The 19778-nt window shown below is 49.8% G+C and overlaps 3 protein-coding genes and 1 long non-coding RNA gene across 6 annotated transcripts in view; 2 read left to right on the forward strand and 2 right to left on the reverse strand.

Moving 5' to 3' along the window:
- The window catches only part of LOC143174658 (uncharacterized), a 70885-nt gene extending 65467 nt beyond the window's left edge, over positions 1–5418 (forward strand). The window contains exon 4 of the long non-coding RNA XR_012998878.1: positions 5005–5418. This is a non-coding gene — a long non-coding RNA (uncharacterized LOC143174658). The remainder of the gene's footprint in view (positions 1–5004) is intronic.
- A 340-nt stretch (positions 5419–5758) lies between these two features.
- Positions 5759–10687, forward strand: pygo (pygopus family PHD finger). Its single transcript, XM_031983789.2, has 5 exons — positions 5759–6072; positions 6649–6945; positions 7029–8048; positions 8143–8288; positions 8375–10687. Exons 2-5 carry the CDS (start codon positions 6730–6732, stop codon positions 8493–8495), a joined length of 1503 nt encoding a protein of 500 aa, XP_031839649.1. The 5' UTR covers positions 5759–6072; positions 6649–6729; the 3' UTR covers positions 8496–10687.
- Positions 10688–12945: 2258 nt separating this feature from the next.
- LOC116430152 (tubulin polyglutamylase TTLL13-like) lies at positions 12946–17151 on the reverse strand. Of its 3 annotated transcripts, XM_031983901.2 has the most exons (12): positions 16438–17151; positions 16228–16324; positions 15870–16160; positions 15575–15731; positions 15399–15499; positions 15147–15275; positions 14738–14963; positions 14470–14651; positions 13888–14371; positions 13487–13801; positions 13187–13248; positions 12972–13098 (listed from the first exon to the last, which is right to left on the reverse strand). In XM_031983901.2, coding segments are annotated over exons 1-12 (2286 nt in total). In that variant the 5' UTR covers positions 16679–17151; the 3' UTR covers positions 12972–13097. The 3 variants fall into 3 exon arrangements, with proteins under 3 accessions (XP_031839759.1, XP_076224308.1, XP_031839761.1); XM_031983899.2 differs by having other exon boundaries at positions 12946–13248; XM_076368193.1 differs by having other exon boundaries at positions 12946–13248; positions 15588–15731; positions 16228–16553.
- A 158-nt stretch (positions 17152–17309) lies between these two features.
- LOC116430153 (D-amino acid oxidase 2) lies at positions 17310–18999 on the reverse strand. Its single transcript, XM_031983903.2, has 7 exons — positions 18727–18999; positions 18402–18614; positions 18071–18296; positions 17927–17994; positions 17730–17847; positions 17552–17653; positions 17310–17494 (listed from the first exon to the last, which is right to left on the reverse strand). Exons 1-7 carry the CDS (start codon positions 18909–18911, stop codon positions 17372–17374), a joined length of 1035 nt encoding a protein of 344 aa, XP_031839763.1. The 5' UTR covers positions 18912–18999; the 3' UTR covers positions 17310–17371.
- Between the last annotated feature and the right edge of the window lie 779 nt (positions 19000–19778).

Raw genomic sequence — 19778 nt, forward strand, 5'->3', positions numbered from 1 at the left:
CGTTTTCCTACCGAACGTTTAACCTCGTTCCCGACCCCACCTGGCGCCTCAAGCCAATTTCTTCTTTTCCTTCTGCAACTTCTCGGAGCTCGTCCGTTCGTTGTCGGCGGCATCGAAAATACAGCTGCGGAATGAGTCTACGAACGCGGGCATCCGAATGAAATGCCGTTAAAAACGGTTCGCGCCCCGTTCGCTTTACAGCCGTAACAGCCGTACGCGTGAGATAGCGAGGAATTATCGTCCGTTATTCGATTGGCTCGCCTAAACCGGACGGTGGGACGCCCTCGATTTTCCGCGGAATCGAACGGGGCCGTTCGAATAACGTTTACGAACTGCAAAGGGGTAAGTGCAGCACCGTTACGATCCGATTTCTCTCGCCCCCTCGTTCCGCGGACCGTACTACCGCGACATTGTGAACTGCCGGCGGAGGCGGAGGGGGCGGGGGCGTGCCGGGAACAGCCGGCTCCTCGTCGAGCACCAAAGGAAAATGGTAAACGACCTTGTTTACGGGGAAAAGGGAGGATATCGCGACGCGAGGCAAAGACATATTTTCCTCGGTGCCTGCCGTTCGTTCGGCGAAATCTCTCCGCCGGAGAAAATCGTGGCTTTTTCGCTTCCTCCGCTCTCTCCACGGTTCGGCGGCGGGGATCCGAGCAACGACGACGAAAAGAAACTACGATTAAGCGACGGATTTAACGGCCGGCCGGCGATTCGCCGCGTCGCGGCGCGCGCGCTCGTCCGGGACGGTAACAGCCGTCGAATTGGCGCGAACGAAAAACGAACGGGGAAAAACCGAACGGCGAGGTGATCCGCCGTGAAATACGATTAAACTGTTCATCGTGGGAGGAGCGGGATCGAGAATGAAGGAAACGCCAGCGGGGAGCCCGAAGCGGCGCAGGCGACGAGGAGAGGAAAGTCCGCGCGCCTCCCTGTATTACACACGGTGCACGGGGACCGAACGGAGCGAGACGGAGCGAGACGGAGCGAGACGGAGCGAGACGGAGCGAAATCGTGCCTTGTATCGATAAAGATTACAACGACTGGATTCGTCGATGTACTTTCGACCGGGCAACTCGAAGCTTTTGCGGCATCGATGGGACGGATTCCTTGTCGAATGTGTTGACCTATCCTCCCTCTCTCTCGCTCTTTTTCTTCCCCGGCTTTTTTATCTCCTCTTTTTCCCCTTTCATCTCCGGACTACCTATCCGTCATTGGCTTCGTTCCGCGTCCCCTAATTTTTTCCCTCTTCCGGCAACGATCCGTCGTCGAGAGCCGTTTGAATAGCCGATCGTTTTCGAGGCGATTCGATCGTTCGGACGGAACGAATTCGCCCGGCCCGGTGGGATGGGCGTGGAACGAATAAAGGATTGATACGGCTGATCGGCCTGTTGGTCGCGCCGCGCGATTCGTCGCCGGGCCGTTTCTCCCGCGGTGAGTTTATCCGACGATTACGTCGCGCGAGAACGCTCCTTTCGAATTCGACGGTTCCGAGGAAAATCGACGGAACAGCGTCGAGTCTCGCGACGGCTGGCGGCGCGTGTTCGACGATATCGCGGCGCCTTGTAAATCCTTCACTGCCAAATAAATCTACCGTCGCGACGCGTCGGCTCGATCAAAGGGACTAGCGGAGTTGGAGCCGGAAGAGGCGGGATCGGTTCCATTTCCGGCCCTTTTACGAACGCTAATCTCTTCCGGGAAAATTCGAATAACTTACCCTTGCAATGCGATTCCTTTCTCGGACAGGGGTATAAATCTCGGTTCCCAACATTCCCCTCTGTCCCCGTGGCCCGCTGCAATTACGTTACTTTCAATTAAATTGCGCCAACTTTACGGAGCCCGTCGTTACGTCCGCTTCATCGCGTTTCGTTGACCCGCAATTGCGTACGATGCCATCGCGATGTCGCCGTCCCTAGTGAAATTGTAAGCGGAATTCTTTCCGAAACCCCACGAGGACCGTCTGTTTTCTATTCAGCGTCATTTCGCATACACCCGAGTCCCTATAAAAATTTTGTACAGAGACACTGCTGCTCGGCGACACGCTGGTAACCCGCAATTTCCGTTGCGCGGATAGTCGAATTTCAGGGTGTTGACAGAGGATCGCACTGTGCGGCGAACCTAAAGGACACCGAACGGTTTCTCCGTGATCGCGCGACCCTTGGATCGCATCTCGGAATATGTACCATCGAATTTCACAGACGCGCTTCGGGGAGTTTCTTCTGGAACCTCCATTTATCCGAACCGTCGAGCGCTCGATTAAATCGGATAATCAAAGTTCCGCCGTGCCCGATAAACTACGGGAAGGGAAAAACAGTCGGCCGTTGTCCGGTGACGCGACGGGCTCTTTCGGCCAATAAAATCCTCGGAGCCCGGCAACCGAAAATTCAGGTCGATCGACCCTGCCGGGAAAAAACCTTAACGATATACGTACGTCTTCCACCGTTAACGCGCCCGGCGGGCAGGGCCGAGCGAGAGCGCTAATGAAATTAAGCTCGGAAGAATATTGGCTGACGCGGACAGAATTTCGGGAGAGCTCGACGAGATCCAACGGTTCCGAGGCGATTGCCGAGCGCCGCTCCGACTGGAAATCCCAAGGTGAAAGTTCACTGGAACGCGTTACGCTCCGTCGGCTGCGCGCCGGCGAGCGCGCACGAGAGAAAGTAGGAAAAGGCGGATTCGCCGTTGTTCAATGGACACGGAGCAGCGCCGGTTTCCCGGAAACGATCCATTCGGCCGTTCACCTCGGGGATAAGCTACGATAAAGAGCGGACGACAGCCTAAGGGTACGTTTACGCTACCGCAACAAGTCTTGCGCCGCGTTCCGCCACGGTTTTCGCGTTCCCGCGAGAACCCAGACGCTTCGACGCTTCACACTGATTTCGGGCTTCTCGAATGTCTTTTCGGAACTCGTCGTAACCGTCTCTCGAGAAGAATACGAACAACTAAAACGCGCAAACAGCCTGACGAGCGTGGGACCGCACGGGCCGAACCAGTTGTATCGCGAGAATTCAACTGGTTGCAGTGCTCGGGAAAGGAGCACGGCTTCTCGGGGAATTTTCAGCCTCGGAATTCATCGAAATCGCGGGAGGGCCGCCTTTCTTTACGCTTTCGGCGACAATCGATCTGCGTTGACTCGCCCCTTTCTCCTGTCGCGTGCCGCTTCGAACAATCGCCCGTTTTATCACGGATACATATTCGATCATTCGTTTCGTGGAACGAGAAGAATTATTTCGCGTACTCGTTCGTTCGATAAGCAACGCGTCTTGCCATTCCGCCGGAAAGAACACGATCGTAAAGCGACGGTATTCCGTGTATTCTCCTTTCCTCCGGACTGCGATTGCCGTGACCGATCGATTGTTTTGAAACGGTGTCGCGCACGGTACACGCATTAACGGCACACCTTCGAGAAACGAAACGTTTGCGAATCTAATTGCAACGCTAGGAATCGCCTCTCCGATTGCGTGGAACGTAACACGTAAACTTTCTTAAGTAGCGTGCGCCTCGCGTACCGGGTCAAGGATGGTTTCTCTGTCAATGTGTTCACCGCGGCGACGAGCCGTGAACGACGGCACAGGCTCGTGCATGCTTAACGGGAAGAAAAGCGAGTCGACGAAGCTAAACGAAAGTAAAGTTTCGACGAGCGATCTCGACGACGAAAGACAACGTGTCGATTCGTTCTCCGAGTCGAATAATCCGGTCTTTCCGTCATCGATGCGATCACGCGCGTGTCCGATCGATCGGCGAACAGTATTCGCTTGGCGAACCTCGTCGTGACACGATCGAATCTTGCTCGCCCGTTTCTTTTATTCCTTCGCTGACATTCCTGTCATGATCTGACTAGATCTGACTGAAATGATCTAGCTTGCAGCTGTATCGTAATCATCGCTAATCATCGCGCGATCGGAGACGTTTACGCATACATTCGAGCCGAGGCCGTCGCAGTTTCGAGTATCGTTGTTCTCTCGCGAGAAGATATTTCGGTATTTCGTTTATTCGTCGCCTTGACTGTTACACTCGGAACTCGCGCTTTGTTCCACGCGACCTCAAGGAGGTGTCTAGCACGGATTGAAGACGGAACAAACCCACGAGCGTGTCATACTAAACTATCTTAACGCGGAAACTTTGGATAGGTGCAGGGTAGTCGGTAATGCGACTATTAATGCCGCTTCTATCCTAACACTGATGGATTTCAATGGTACGTCTGGTCTAGGCACGTATACACGCGTTCTTCGGTAATCGCGAGGCTCGATTCAATGGACCTAACGATGGTCGCCTATCGTGGTTCGTATAGAACGCAGGTATGCACCCCTACACGGAAATCGTGATTTATTGCCGTAAACACTTGAGCCGATCGTTTGCCAAAGGGCTTAACAACGCGATAATTATCGGCAGCCCCGTCGAACGGTTCGGTGCCGATCGTTGGAAAACATTCAAAAGACGAACCTTTGATCGGTGAACGGCTCATTTGGCACGCATCGGTGTACGGCTGGCTACTCGTCTATCTGTGTCTCGATAGAAATAAGCTAAAGTGGCTGTGTGTGATTAACGGAATCTATGAACCGGTAACAACGTACCGAGCTCGCCTGACCCGGATGCTCGAGATTTCCTTTTTCTCCAGCGTTCGAGTGCTTCTTCAAATATTGTATCTTATCGAACGATCCTCGGGAACGCGGAGAAATTCGTCGGGACGCGGCGCAGAGATAATATTCGACGTACCGCGACTTTGAAGTTTTATTTCGTTCGCGAAAGTGTTCGATCGCGAGCGCTGTTCGGTCCCGATTCCCGCGACGGAACGGAGAGAAACGTTCCCGTTAGTCCTGGCTGTCTCCTCGTTCCCCGTGCGACCCGGTCGAAATAAAACCCGGCGAAGATAAGACAACTTGATCGCAGTCTCGCGAACTGTATTACGAATAGCTGGAAGGCAACTGTCCGCAGTAGATATTGCGCGAGACCCATTTCCAGTTGTTAAACCGCGCTAACTTGCTAATGTAACTCAAATAATTAAAGTGACGTGTACAGCCTCTCCACTCTGGGGTCGCAGAGACAACTCGGGGGTCCTAATGTGGATGGAAGGTGTAACACGCGGAATTGCCGAAAGGGCGACAAGGAGAGCGAAAGGGAATTTCAGCCGCGCGTAATAGTGCTGTCTGAGTAACGTATGCTCGAAACTAAACTGCTCTATCTTGGACGAACTTCGGTCCTCTGACTTTCCCCTCGCCGCCTGAAAACATTCTCGCCGACGAACTGAAACGTACCGATCACTTTCTTCTACTTGCGCATTCAATTTTCCTTCTTATCCGAATATAATATGGAACTTTCGTGGTACGGTTTCCTTTATCGGTCGAACGTTTCCTTTCTTTTTTTATTTCTTGCTAACTTTAACCGTGCAAGCGATCTGTATGTGTTTACTCGTTATGTAAATAACGGATGGTGATTAATAATTTACTGAAAATATAAGATACCGGTAGTCGATCTTTAAACTACTCGTTTAATTAGCTCGTGTACATCGATTTCGTTTACCGCTCAGTGAACTCTTCGTTCTTTGTAGGAAACTTGTTATTTTGTTTTATACGATAATATATCTATTCGCTTTGGTATTATTATTATTATTATTATTATTATTGTTATTATTATTATTATCAATATTGTTATTAATTACTACTACCGTTTGGAATATTGTCGTTTATAAGAGCGTTCGATGTTGTTGAAAACGCTGTTGGTAGTGCCATCTGCACGATGCATCGTGAAACATTCTCACGCGAAACAATACAACTACAGGGACACGCGTAACGCGACAATGGCGACCTGAAAGTCTGGCGTGCGTTTCCTTGCTCCGTACACTTTTGACATCTCGCCAGTGTTTACCGTATTCTTTTCGCAGATTTTTGACTGTGAAATCGGTTCGTGCTACCGTAAAATATGTGACTGGTGAAGTGGAAACGCGAGAAATAAGAAATCGCGTCGAAGCAACCGTTAAAGCTAGCTAGGCGCACGACACAATTCAATGGTTTGGTCCCTGCCGAAAAAACAGGAGAGCCATGTACACATCGATATTTTGTCAATTATAATGCGCTGGTAAGTACGCAAATTGCCCATGTTCTTTTACCGCGCGTTTATCTGAAAACCATACAGATTTTTCTCGGTATCGATAAGCATAGCTAGATGGTTTGGAAAAATGTGTAGGTTAGGTTGGTCTGAGAAACTGGCATCGGCGGATTTTATTTTGCTCTCTTTTCGAGGGGTTGCCTATTTTTTTTACGTTACTTTTATCGCTACGAACATACTGTCGTTTCAGAACACGTATTATTTTTACTCGTACGATTGTCGTTTCGTAAAGGCACTCCAAAGTATCCCTTATTTATATTTACATACACAAATATACCACCTTCCAATGATACATGCACTCGTTCATCTGTATGCAGTCATAAATTTCCAATTATCTCTTGCTCTTATAAATTGTTGAGCTCCAAATTTATATCAAAGATAACAACAGCATTGCATTCGTCCAGCTTCTCATTCGAATGCTTTTCTAATTGAAATATTCCACGCGTTATTGCGGACAAAGAGTAGTTTCTTTGAAAATATTCTTAAGAGTAATATAACGAGACTTTGCAGCGTAATTACGCGTTCCTTTTCATCTGTAAATATCAGTGGAGCAGCAGAAGAGACTTGTCGCCAGAAATATTGTGGTGCTGATACGGCATGTTAAAATAAGGGAAGCGAACGAAGGAAATGAGCCACAATATCGCAGGCATGCCACCCTTTGCGAGGATGCCTTTGGGGGGTATGGGTATGGGTGTAAATATGGGACCTAGCGCTCCCCATCCTGAATCTTCTGCTCACCCTCATCCACCACCGCCGCCACCTGCTGGTGCCAACCCCAAAAAGAAAAGACGTACAAACGCGAACGTTGCTCAGCCACCTCCACAGCAACCTCCATCGGTGCAGGTAACTTGATTTTAATTCCCGTGTCTCTTTGTCCAACTTGTAACCTTACAATGTTCTTTACCATTGCAAAAATATGTTTTTAGGATTTACTACCTCCACCTTTAACCGGATACGGAGATACCATAGTGGCAAGTAACCCTTTTGACGATACACCACCGCAGACCACTCAAACTCCTATGATGCACGGCGGACCACCCCACATGCATCCCCATCACCCGCATCACATGGCCGGTCCACCCATGAGAGGCATGAGTCCGTTGACCTCGATAGGCGGAATGAGTCCTATGATGCCTCATAACATGGGTAGTATGAGTCCAATGGGAAATTCGCCCATGACGAATCATATGAACCACATGGGTGCTATGTCTCCTATGAATCACGCGCCGATAGGTGGCATGAGTCCGATGAACAATATGGGCCCCAATATGCCGCCTGGTTCGATGAACACTATGAATAATCATATGAATATGAGTCACATGGGCAATTCTCAGCTCAGTGGTCCACCTATGGGTAGTCCGATGAATAATATGAGCAGTGGACCAATGGGTAGCCCGATGAATAACATGGGACACAGTATGGGTAGTCCCATGGGCGGCCCGTTAGGATCTCCTATGAATACTATGGGAGGTTCCAATCATATGCCTAATGGACCGATGAATATGAACAATATTAATAGTCATATACCACCGAACAGCCCGTTAAATGGGCCCTCTATGAACAACGTGAACAGTCCGTTGGGGCACAATGGATCTCAACCTCATCCAAATCACATGGGCAACAACCTTAATAATTTAGGAAGGCCCATGAACGGACCTATGACTACTATGAGTTCTATGGTTACTAATAACATGAACATGAGCGGTCCGAATCAAATAAACAACATGAACATGGGAGGACCACCGATGAATAACATGTCCAATATGAGTATCAGTCATCACAATCAAATGAGTCACATGGCTGGACCAATGGGCACCATGTCCAGTACTATGGGTGGCGGTCCACCGATAGGTCATCCTATTAATATGGGAGGTTCCATGCCGCCCCATGGATTTCAAGGCCCACCAGGGATGGGACCAAAACCAATGCCGGTTTCTGCAGGAAAGGTACAGTTGGATCTGTTACCGATACTCTCGTCGACTTGTACCGGTGAACGCTCCACTCGGTAAATAACTTGACGCCAATTGAATTCTATTACAGATATATCCTCCAGATCAACCAATGGTGTTTAACCCACAGAATCCTAACGCTCCGCCTATTTATCCTTGCGGAGTGTGTCATAAAGAAGTGCACGACAACGATCAAGCGATTCTTTGTGAATCTGGTTGTAATTTTTGGTTTCACAGGTATCCTCGTGAATACATTGTCTCAGACACAATAGTCGAGCAATCGGCTACGCAGTTATGGTATGTGAAATGAACATTTGTTTCAGGGGATGCACGGGATTATCGGAAACCGCCTATCAATTACTAACGGCGGAAGTTTACGCGGAATGGGTGTGTGATAAGTGTTTGCAGTCGAAGAACATACCTTTGGTTAAATTTAAACCATAACACTTCTTGACACGTCGTATATGCGACGCACGAGTGACTCTTTGTTAGCGTTTACACCTTGTACACGCACATATACGCGTGCGGTTGCACACACGTATACACATGCGATATACACTAGTGCACGGGCGAAATCGTGCATATAATATAAACATGCGCTGTTTGTTAATATCTTAGCTTTAACTTGTTGAAATATTAGGGTATCATTATGAGTGGTATCGACGATCGAAATGGCAGGAGCAACGTACGTTTGAAAGTTTAAAGAAATTTTGAGTCTGTTCATGACAAGTGGATTCGTCCGAATCAAAAATTTATTTATAACACGGAGAATTCGAGAATTTCTAGACGGTTAATTTGTTTTCTGTTATCGTTAGAACATGAAACATATTAAAGAAACAAGTCCAGGAGGCATGCACGTTTTTTAAAGAAAGCTGTGAAAAAGAAAACGAACAAAAAGAGCAAACAAGGAGAGCGTTCGAAAAAAGAAAAAAAAAAGTATAAAAACGTCGAAGAACCCCGTTCGATTTCACACTGTTAATTGCATTTAATTCGAAATTAAAAGATAATCAATATGTATAAAATAAAGGAAATTTCTATGTGATTGGCGACGAATGATGCTAGAAGTGCTCATCACTGATAGGTCAAAGGTAAATGTTTTCCTCGTTTCGTTTCAATTTCGAGAAACGTTTCCGTTCGGTCGGACCTAACGTCAACCACAGAAACGAATAACGTACATGATTCGAGAAATATCGCTGTTCGTCGTCAGGCTCGTCGCGTCGAGTAGGGAGACCCAAAAGAACTAAACGGTACTTTCGGAAAGGACAAAAACAAAAAGAAGGAAAAAAAGTAAAGAAAAGAAAAGAAAAGAAAACACGGAAACGCGAATGCACATTTACTTAGCTACTTAAGGACAATGTAAATCATTCTCGTAACACGATATTTCATTGTAAATGTTCGTATCTACCATGGAGAGTATCGAGACGTCGAAGAAATCCTGAATCCACTTTTTCGCATAATTAAATTATCACCGAACCGTCTTGGGTCTCGAAAAAAACGCGTTTGAGTAGAATCGATCGGAAAACGAGCCATCGCCGTGTACGACGGTCCACCCTCAAACGTTGTTCTTTTTTTGTTCCCAAAGGTATTCCATATGAAAGTGCTGCAATCCTTGTATTTTTATATTTCAAGTATTTCCGTATAAACCATGGTCAGTTATATACTTTCGAGATATGTTATAGTGTTATAGTTTAGAGTATATCCAGACTGTACATAGAAGTTTTACTACGCGCGGTATGTATAAAAAGATATTTCTATCCGTTTGCGAGGACCTGTCGAGGCGTGTTCGTATAGCTAGGGGAAAGACGGTGGACAAAAAAAAGAAGAAAGGAATTTCTGTTCCACCGGTATGATGATCGTATATTCTTTCTTGCCATGGTTTATGCTGTCAATTGATTCGACGCGTACGAGTAGCGAGTTTTTAACTTTGCGTGCGGATTCTCCGTGTCTTCTAGAGAGAGGCAACAGCAGGAATTCGTTCGATCGATTCTTTGTTTGAAACGCATGAATGAAAAGTCTCGCGGACAAACTGTCGGTAAGCAGAAAGAACGGAACAGTTGGGAACACTTTGAAATCTCAATGTGAACCGAATCGATTAAGTAAGAATCGAAAAAAGGTACAGCTCCGACTACGCGTTAAGCAGGTCCGCCTTTTCTCGAGAAAATGTTTTTAGCCACCCGACTGTGTAACGGACTCGTGCTCGCGCGAGTCAAGCTCAAGATACTACGTCAATGTACCGAATGGAGTGGTGTGTCGTATTTAGTTACGGTTGCGAAATTTCTATGCGCGTACAAACGAACGTGCTACACGTACACACACACACACACACACACACATACGCGCGTACACATACACGTACATACGTTATATCGCATACACGCCCTTTTTCATCGAGTTTAAATTTAATCGTCGCATCGGCCAGATGCTCGGTGTCAGTAACGTAGAGCTAATTTCGCGAAAGAACTGAGTATTATCGACGTGAAAAAAAAAAACGATTAACGCGAATAGAACAGGAGGAGGGGAGGAGAAGATTGAATTCCGTCGGCAGCTAGCGCAAAATTAAACGAGTCCACGGATTGTATAGTTTTTTATATACATATATACATATGTATGAAATATAGCCAGTTATCATTTTACTACTTGACGCGTGTATTTTAAACGGGCGAATAATTTCGTATAAAGTTTGAGTGTAATTCCGGGGTAACCGACGCGCGCGCGATCCTGTTTTGCCCGCCGCGGAACCAGAGGAGACGCGCTCCAGTTATTCCCGTGGTCCTTCGCTCGGCGTTTCTCTCTGTGTAATCCACGCTTTTCAGCTTATTTTACTGTAATCCTTTTTAACGAATATTACACGCGCGTAACATAAACAGAGGATCCTAGAACTACATAATGCTCATACTAGTATTACAACGAATAGAGAGAATACCATCTCCGCGTATACGACCGTTCTATAATTTCGTCCTGTGTCGCGCGGCGGGGGTTGGCTCACGCTGGAAATCGTTGACGTTACTTTCTTTCCGCCGCGTCCTCTGTCGCGGTCGATTCCGTGCGCGAGATCCCAAGGGATGAAATCCCGAGAAGACGAGACCGTTCGAACAGACGCGAGGATCGAGAGAAACGAAAGCGCTCCAGTCGAGAATAATCGTTTTAACCACCTATTTTTCCACGATCGCCGCGTGGCCGGCGACAAACTTGTTTAGCCCGTTGCGTTCAACCCTTTGGCTCCGGCAGAACGTTACGTCGGCGTATCGCTGACAAAGTCTATTCCATTGAGACCATCGAACGAAAGCGATCTAAAATAATCGGATTTATACGATATACGAGCAACGCAGCCAAGGGGTTGACGGTAGCTCTCTCGATACCTGTACGATATCGTTCGAAGCGAACGCGTTCTCGCGCTCGTCTCGCCTGTACAGTTTTCAGTTGAACGTTCTCGGACCTCCGGTTCTGCTGTTTCCCTCGGAAAACGTTTGTACCGTTACTGCGAAACTATCACGACTACTAACGATTCTCGTTTCTGTACATAAACAAGCCTTTCCTGTATCTTCGGAAGAAAAAACAAAAACTCGACGCGCGAGAACCACGCGTAACGATGAACGCAGCCTGTAAATACCCTCTGTATCGCGTTCGCGACTCGTCGACGAATCGTCGACGAATCGTTGACAGGTGCGAGCTGTATACGCGTCGAGTTGTTCCTCGTTCTTCGACTGTATACGTGTGATCGCTAACGACGACGGAAATGGGCTCGGCGAATCGAGTAGACGACGTTGAATGCGCGCCACCGTTTGGCTCCCTTTTCCATCTCGACCTCTCAGGAAGCGCCTCTTCCTCCCCGGACAACCGTCGACGTTCGCGCGCCAACCGATAAATCGGTTACGAATCGCGCGATTTCGTTGCGTCGCTTTCTCGCCTATCATCATTGCTGTCACACGATTCTTATCATTACTTTGTACGACATCGATGTTCGTTACCGCCAATCAACTTATATTCATTGTTAATTTTAACGCTTCAGGTGATTGTACGAGCGTTCGATAAACGCGTCGCCGTTACACGATCGTTGATCTTCGATGCGCGGTCGTTTCCTACCCTCGGAGACGGCGATTTAACCGAATCAAAAGATTAGCGGGGGAAAAAAAAGAAATGGAAACCCTTAGAAGGGAGGAGCACTCGCGTTCGCGCGTGTTCCAAGAAAATACGGGCACGTTTTCATCGATAAACGAAAAATGGAGATATACAGAAATTATTGTTCATAGATTATTTTTTATCGTGTGAATACTGGTATATATATATATACACATATATATATGTCAGCAATAAAACAAAATTGTTATGAATATTACAGATCGGCTTGCGTATCTATGAACTAGTTCGGTACGCGGTCCATGCGTGCGGAATTATTCTCGTTTTCCTGCGGCGTGTACATGTTCACTCATTGTACATATTTATATGGCACTTGAAATAACAAATCCATACCATGTTGGTTTTTACATCGTCTTGTGTCTAGCGTCGTCCTCTGAAACATCATCCGCCCGATCGAACGTGTACTTTCGGATAATTATATAATGAGACGTCTGAAACTCGACGACCTCATTATATCGTTACTTCCGAGTATACAACGCTCTCTCCCGTTCCGTTTTCCAGCGCGAGAAACCCGAATATTCGTCCCTCGAAAGGTTACTCGCGAAAGTTACTCAACGCGCCGGAGTGTTTGAACATTTATTACTCGCAGGAGCATTCGTGTAACGAAAACGCGATTGGTACACAAAGAGAGACTGCAGCCTGACGAATCCGGTGTGGTCGTCGAAACGAAGCCTTCGTCGCGGTTGATTTCCTCGATCCGAATTCGGCCAAGATCGCTAGAGCTTCGACGAATTCAGCAACTTCCGTTTCTCGAGCGTGTGAAGGCGCACGACGTTCGACAAAGTGCGAGCCACGTGAGCCTTCGTGATTCGGCCACTTGGCCCATTCGAATTGAATTCGTCCAGCCAAAACGCTCGCGGTATGTTCGGTCGAACGTGAACCGGCGCCTCGTTGCAAGTCACTTGAAAATCTGCAACACGTCGGAACCTCTGGTTAAACCTCGCTCTTTGAAAGTCAAACTAACGAAAGGAAAGAAAAGAAACGAGCGGTCTCAACACCATTTATGCGCGATCGCTTTTCCCGTGTTCGTGATCGTAGCGTCATCCGCCGGTGCCCTACCCTGTGGAAACAAAGGAAAACATCGGATGTTTAGTTTCGGTCGGAGATAAGTCGCGAGGAATCGTACTGTCGGTGGAACGAACATAGCATCGATATCAGCAATCAGATCCGAACGTCTCGTAAACGAAGCGAGAACGCGTTAGCGAGTTAAGAATCGACGGTGAAACCGTAATCTTGCGATACTCGACGCTCAACGGACTATATTCGTTCCACGAGAGAATAATATCGAATCGACTTGCTTTCAAGGAATACTGCGCCGAGTAATCGGTCTCCATCGCGTTTTGCTGGTGGCGGTAAGATTTCTGTCTACAAAGAGCCGCGGCGTTGCTCCCGTTCTCCTTGTAGCCGAGTCTCCCGTACAGCCCGTACTTCTTCTCGTCGATGGGCCGCAGCGTGCCGTTCCTTTTCATCGCCATGTAGATTTGCTCGAGCATGCCGTAGCTCTTGATCAGGAAGTCGCGCTGAGCCAGCGCCGTGACGCGCTCCCGTTCCTCGGACTCGCAGATTATCTCCGGCTCGAACGAATACAAAGTGTTCGCCGGTTGTTTCTTCGTCTGAAATCGAACGACGGGGCTAGACGTCTCTGCGAGTGAACAAAGGAAAGCGCATTCCACCTAAGATATCAGCAAAACCGACTAACGTTCGAGGGCGCAGACCGTCTCTTCGCCGCAGCCGCCGATCTGCTCCCCTCCCGATTGCCGGAGGGCGCCGAGGACGTCGACACCGACTTATGACCGTACGCCACGTTCGGACTCTCCGGATGTAACTTGGAGTCGCTCGATTTCCCGGCCATCTTCTTGCTCTCTTGTTCCTTGAGCTTCGCCTGGACGTCGAACGAGCCCCGAACCGTTATTTTTCTGGCGCGCGCGTCGCCGAGGAGTGGACGAACCTCACTCTCCTCCTTCTGGATCCTCGAGGCTTCCTCTCTGGCGCGCGACGCCACCGTGTCTTGGAAGACGGAGATGCTGTTCTGCTTGAAGAACGAGTCGTACTTCTCCAGGCCCGCGCACGGATAGATCCGACGGAAATTGCCCATGTGCTCGTCCTCCCATTGAAACTGCCGCTCCAGAAAATCTTCTTCCGGTTTCTCGAGCCTCGCCGCGATCGCCGTCGCGTCGTTCGTGCTTGGTCAACGGGCGAACAGTCTCGAGATTAGTCTCTTATCCGAGAACGGAAATGGCCTCGGAGCAACGATCGAACGAACGGACTTCCGACGATTTACCTGGCTTCCTTGCAGCTTATTCCCTGCAGCAATCGGTCCCTGACCCGTTTCCTGTCCTCCTCGATGATCTTCTTCTTGTCGCACTGCTGCAGGTTCAGCATCGCGAACGTGTCCATCAGCAAACCCTCCTTTATGTCCTTGTCGATTTGCGCGTCCGTGTGGAAACTCGGCGAGTGGTTCACCTATCGAACGTCTCCGTGAAGGATTCGTCTCGCGTGTTTACATACATAGGTGTACGGAATCATCGACGGGCGTCGAGTATCGTTACCTCCAAAAGATACGGTTTCAGCTTCCAGTCGATCAGCACGTCGAAGCCCAGCAGCTCGAAACACGCGTACGTTTTGTCGTGCGTAGGGAAACACGTGTGGTAGCTGTGCTTCAGGATCGGGTACGCGGCCGAAATCGTTTTTATTATAATCTCGTCGATCCTCTGGCACAGTTCATTCACGTCGACGTCCTTCGTTCTCAGCCACTTGTTCAAGGTGGAGATCTTCCTGCGCAAAGAAACCTCCTCGCATCGTCGCGTTCGCGCGTCTGACCGTAGAAATACCGATTCTTTAGAAATGCCGGCGTACAAGAGACGCGAACGGTGTTACTATTGACGGCTCGGGGCACCTTCCCCTCGGTCTTTCTACGGTGACGCCGAACGAGCGTAAACAAATGAATTACCCACCGACCTTTTACTGCCAACCTCCTCGTCGATAACGTACATTCGGCTGTGCTTGTTAACGGCGTAATTGGTCAGGTGCATGAACACGTTCGACGTGTTGTGTCCGTTCGGTTCCTTGTACCTGCTCGTCGCGAATCTGAAGAGGAATCGAAAGGCTAGCAGCGCAAGGAGGAATGAGTAACAACGAGAAACGGCGCGTTAGGAGGGAAAACCTCGTTAGACCGGACTGCCGAGGAGGTAACGGAAGCGACGTCTTTACCTGGCTAGGCCGTCGTTGTACACGTACACTCTCAGGGGATCGCAGGAGGTGATCAGAGCGTAGATGCGGAGGTCGAACTTGTAACCGTCGACCAGGAAAGGCTACGAATGCGAACTATCTTAGGCGAACGGCGAAACCGTACGAACATGATTGGAACGCGAGAAACGGTTGCCTACCCTGGCCACGTACACTTGGCATATCATACGTTCGGTGGGCTTGACGTCCTTCAAGTTCTTGGTCAAGTAGATTCCGCGGCCCTGGCAGCCGGTGTCGGGCTTGACGATGAAGGTCTTCGAGCGTCTCAGCTTCGCGTAGGCCACCGCGTCGCCGTAGCTGAAAGTTTCGATCGCAAAACTTCTGTTTGGTTCTTTCAAAGAGATTTCGATTCGATCAAAGTCTAAACAGGATAGACCCTGTTACAGCCGGAAAAAGTTGGAAAGTTGGAAAGTTGGAAGGTCGCGCTTCGCTTACTCCGCTGGGAAACACCAGGTCTTCGGGAAGAAATTGTAATCCTTTGGGAAGAGCTTCAGCATACGGTTCAGGTTCCGCGCGAGCAAATCCTTCCTGCAGATCTCCGTCATTCCGGGGAAGTGGTTGACTTTCTGGTACCTCTTCATGTCCTTGGCCCGTTCCACGCTGACGCTCAAGTCCGTCCAATAGAGGTTCCAGCTGCTGTCCTCGGTGACCTCCTTCATCCCGAAACGCGCCGCTACCCGCCTCACCGCTTCGTATTTGCAGTTGCTGGTGCATATCGTCAGATACCTGAAATCAGAGACGGTCGACGGATTGAAACAGTGAATCCCGTTTAGCTCGTCCGAGTCCTCCCCACCTCCGTCTCTTCTTCTTCTTCTTCTTCGATTTCGTCGAAGAGCCGTCCGCGTTGTCCTTGCGAGATTCCGTGTCGGTGTCCGCGAACGAAAGATCGGCTGGCAAATCGGTCCGTCCCGAGATCATGATACATGTCGGAAGAAAAACATTACACGCTAGGTTCCCGATCGTCCGAGGAAGAAGCCGACTCGGTTTAGGTTAGAAGCGGTACCTTTCTCGTCTTTTCTCTCGGCCGGAGTTTCGCGAGCGGTCGTTTCTCGATCGCGTTCAGCCGAATCGTCGGACACCGCGAGTTTCTTGCACCGATCTCGGTGAACGTCGCACGATCGCGCCTCGCCGCTGACATCGGAGTCGCCGATGATCGTCTCGTTCGCGATATCTCTTTTCTCGGCGACTTCCCGTTCCCGATTCGACGTCGAGGGACGTTTGTGGTTGTGCCCAGCGACGCTCATGACCGGCCTATCTCATTATTTTCAGCGATCGTTCGCCGCGCGGCATCAATTTCTCTAATCCGATCAAGCCGGACGCATCCTGTCGCGCGAAACATCGATATTCCCTTGGAGCGCGAACCGGCCGAATTTCTCGGCGAATTTCTCGGCGAATTTCTCGGGCCGATGGACCGTTGTTTTTCCGATCGGAGCAGCGACTCGCCCGGGGTCAATTTATCGCGCGACGCGATATCCGACAGCCAGTCGCCGCCTCTCACGAAATAGTTGGTCGCCGCTCCCATCAATTGTTTTCCCATTTCACGGCCAAAGGAGGAACCGAACTACGGGAATCGGAATCGAAGGGACGCGGGAGCTCCGCGAACGCTCGACTTTTCCGTCATCTCCGTCCGAAACGAAAACGTTTCGCGCCTCATTTCCGTTGAGAAGCTCTCGCGACGCGGCGTCCTCGATACCACTGCGGCACCAGCCACGCAAAACGCAGTTCGAGACTCGCTCCGTTTCTTTAATTACAGCCTTCCTTACAGCGACGACGACGCACGAAGCTGCTATCACGAAACCTTCTTAACGACGAACGCTTCGATCGCGCGACCACGGGGCGAACGCAATCGTGAAATTATCCAGAAAAGCCGAAACGTTTGCGAACACCTCCAACTACTTTATTACTTCTCCCTCGAGCAAATTCGATTACACGTTCGATTACAAATGCGACGACAAAGGCAATTCCAATCCCAGAATATTCCGAACGATCGCGACGACGTCCATAGCGCAGCCCCAACTGAGCGTTACACCGCTTCCGCCGTGCCCGTAGTTGTGTATCACCTGGGAAAAGGTTACGAATTAACCGGCTGCCAAAACTGTTCCCACTTGTTTCTTTACCGTGAATTTCCCTCCTCGAGGAGACTCGACGACCTCGGGTTCGAGGCGGACGCTGAGTCTTCCGGGTCGGAGGCCGACCCACTCCGTCCCTGGTTCGATGCCCTTTTAACCGAAAGATTACCATCAAAGATCGACGATCGATTCCGTATAACTATCCGAACGAGCCCGTCGATCGTACCTTCAGTGCGGGCAACATTCGACTGCAACCGTCGTAAATGAACTTTGAGTCCTCGGCGCGTGGCGTGCAATCGTAATCGTTCTCCTGGTGCGTCCCGCCCAAAATCGTCTTTTCGAAGCTTGAACAACAAAAGTGGGGGATCAACTGTAACATCGTATGCCACGATCGAGACTCGTTAACGTCACGTCGTTAATTACTTCGGTATTACGCAGTACATGTCTTCGTCCTCCACGATGTAAGCGTGCATCATCCCGGACGCTGTCACCTTGAACGAAAGAAACGGTGAGACGCGAAAAACCTCGGACCTATTCGCGCAGATAGGTTCATCGGCGGTTACGAACTCTAGCCACTTGACCCCTGATGGGCTGAACCGTGCTATCAGCGGCGAGGAGGCGTGCTCCGAGACCGCTGCAGTTGACGATCAAATCGTATCCGTCGGCGACGAGCTCGTGAAACGCGTGGACCTCCCTTTTCCGAAGTTCCCCGCCGGCCGCGACGAACTTCTCGGTGAGCCAGGGCAACAGGAGAATCGGTTCGGCGGTGTACGTCATGAACATCCATCCTTCCCTGGAATCGACCTTATCTGCTACTCGAACGTTCCTCGGCGAACCGTTAACGATCGACCGTTAACGGACGAAACTTTGGCGAATTCTTTATCTCGCGATACCGTACCTGTAACTCGACCCGTGCTCGTCGTTCAGTCTCCTCAATTGTTCGGGCGTCAGCTTCCGCGCGCCGTGCACCAGCTTGGTCCAGGTGGAATCCGAGTATCCGCGAGGATCGCTGGTCAACCGATAAATCGGCAGCAACGCGATTCCCATCTCCGAGGCCAGGCCCGCTCTCCAACACTCGTCCATCCATCGGTACGCGGCCCCAGCCCATTTTCTGTCGACACCACCGCGATTCGAACGCATCGAACGATACGAAAACGAGCCATTACACCTTCCAATCGGACGATTTTAAGCGTTTCGATCGCTTTCATCTGAAAGATACTCACAGTACTTTGTCGAGAGGCGTTTCGCCGAAGAGGTAAGGGCACCAGAGCCCGGCGCTTCCGTCGCCAGTGGTATCCGGGGAAAATTCCGCCGCGAATACGTGCACGTCGAGTCGCGGGAAAGCGGTTTTCACCGCGAGCGCGCTCGTCATACCGATTATCCCGGCGCCCACCACCGCTACTCTCATCTCGGAGGGAAAATTCGGACGAACTTGCCGGATCCGAACGCGAACGCGAGTACGCGACAAATAACGAGACGCATCGCCGAATTAATTTCTCTTGCATGCAGATAACGGAGATACGAGACGAGAAAAATGACGTTCTCGGAGCGATAACCTTCTCGCGGGGTCTCGCGAAAGATCGACGCGCGCGTTCCGCTCTGCGAGACGATTTCCGCGTGTAACGAGCGCATTCGCGAGCCGCGATAATCGAGGGAGAGTGCCGCGTCGAAACAGCTGTTGAACTTAACTATTAATCATCCCTTAAACCTTACCGGAGCTCCTCTTCCTTCCCTGCTTTCCCAAATTGTTTTCATAGATCGAACTTCCACGAGTTCCAGATGCATCGCGACTTCACCAAAGTTCCCTTCAGTCTCGCGATACAGCCGTGAATTATTTAACCCTTCGAGCGCCGAACAAGGTCATTCGAAGGTCGTCGGACTCTGCTCGTTCAAGGTGTAATTCTATTGTAATTGTAATTCCCCCTTCTCGTAAAACCGAACAGTGCTAATGAACGCGTAAGTATTCCTCCCGTGCACTCACAACTATCACCGCGCACGTGTGAGATTAACAAGCTGGAAGACACGCGTACGTGTACGCGTCCATAGTCCGGACCGATAGCTTCCGCCGGACGCATCCGTACATCTACAGAGCTGAAAGGGTAATTGTATTACGATAAAGACGATAGGAAAACTGGACTCGTTCCCAAAGGTATTCGGTGGCCGCGGTGCTCGGAGTAGACTCGCGATTTCACATATTCTTAGCATAATGCCCTCGTTTCGGCCGGCAATGTTATGCTAGAATATGGGGATCGCGGAGCGAAAATCCGGCTACATT

Source organism: Nomia melanderi, chromosome 6 (genome assembly GCF_051020985.1).
Source record: "Nomia melanderi isolate GNS246 chromosome 6, iyNomMela1, whole genome shotgun sequence".
NCBI lineage: Eukaryota > Metazoa > Arthropoda > Insecta > Hymenoptera > Halictidae > Nomia > Nomia melanderi.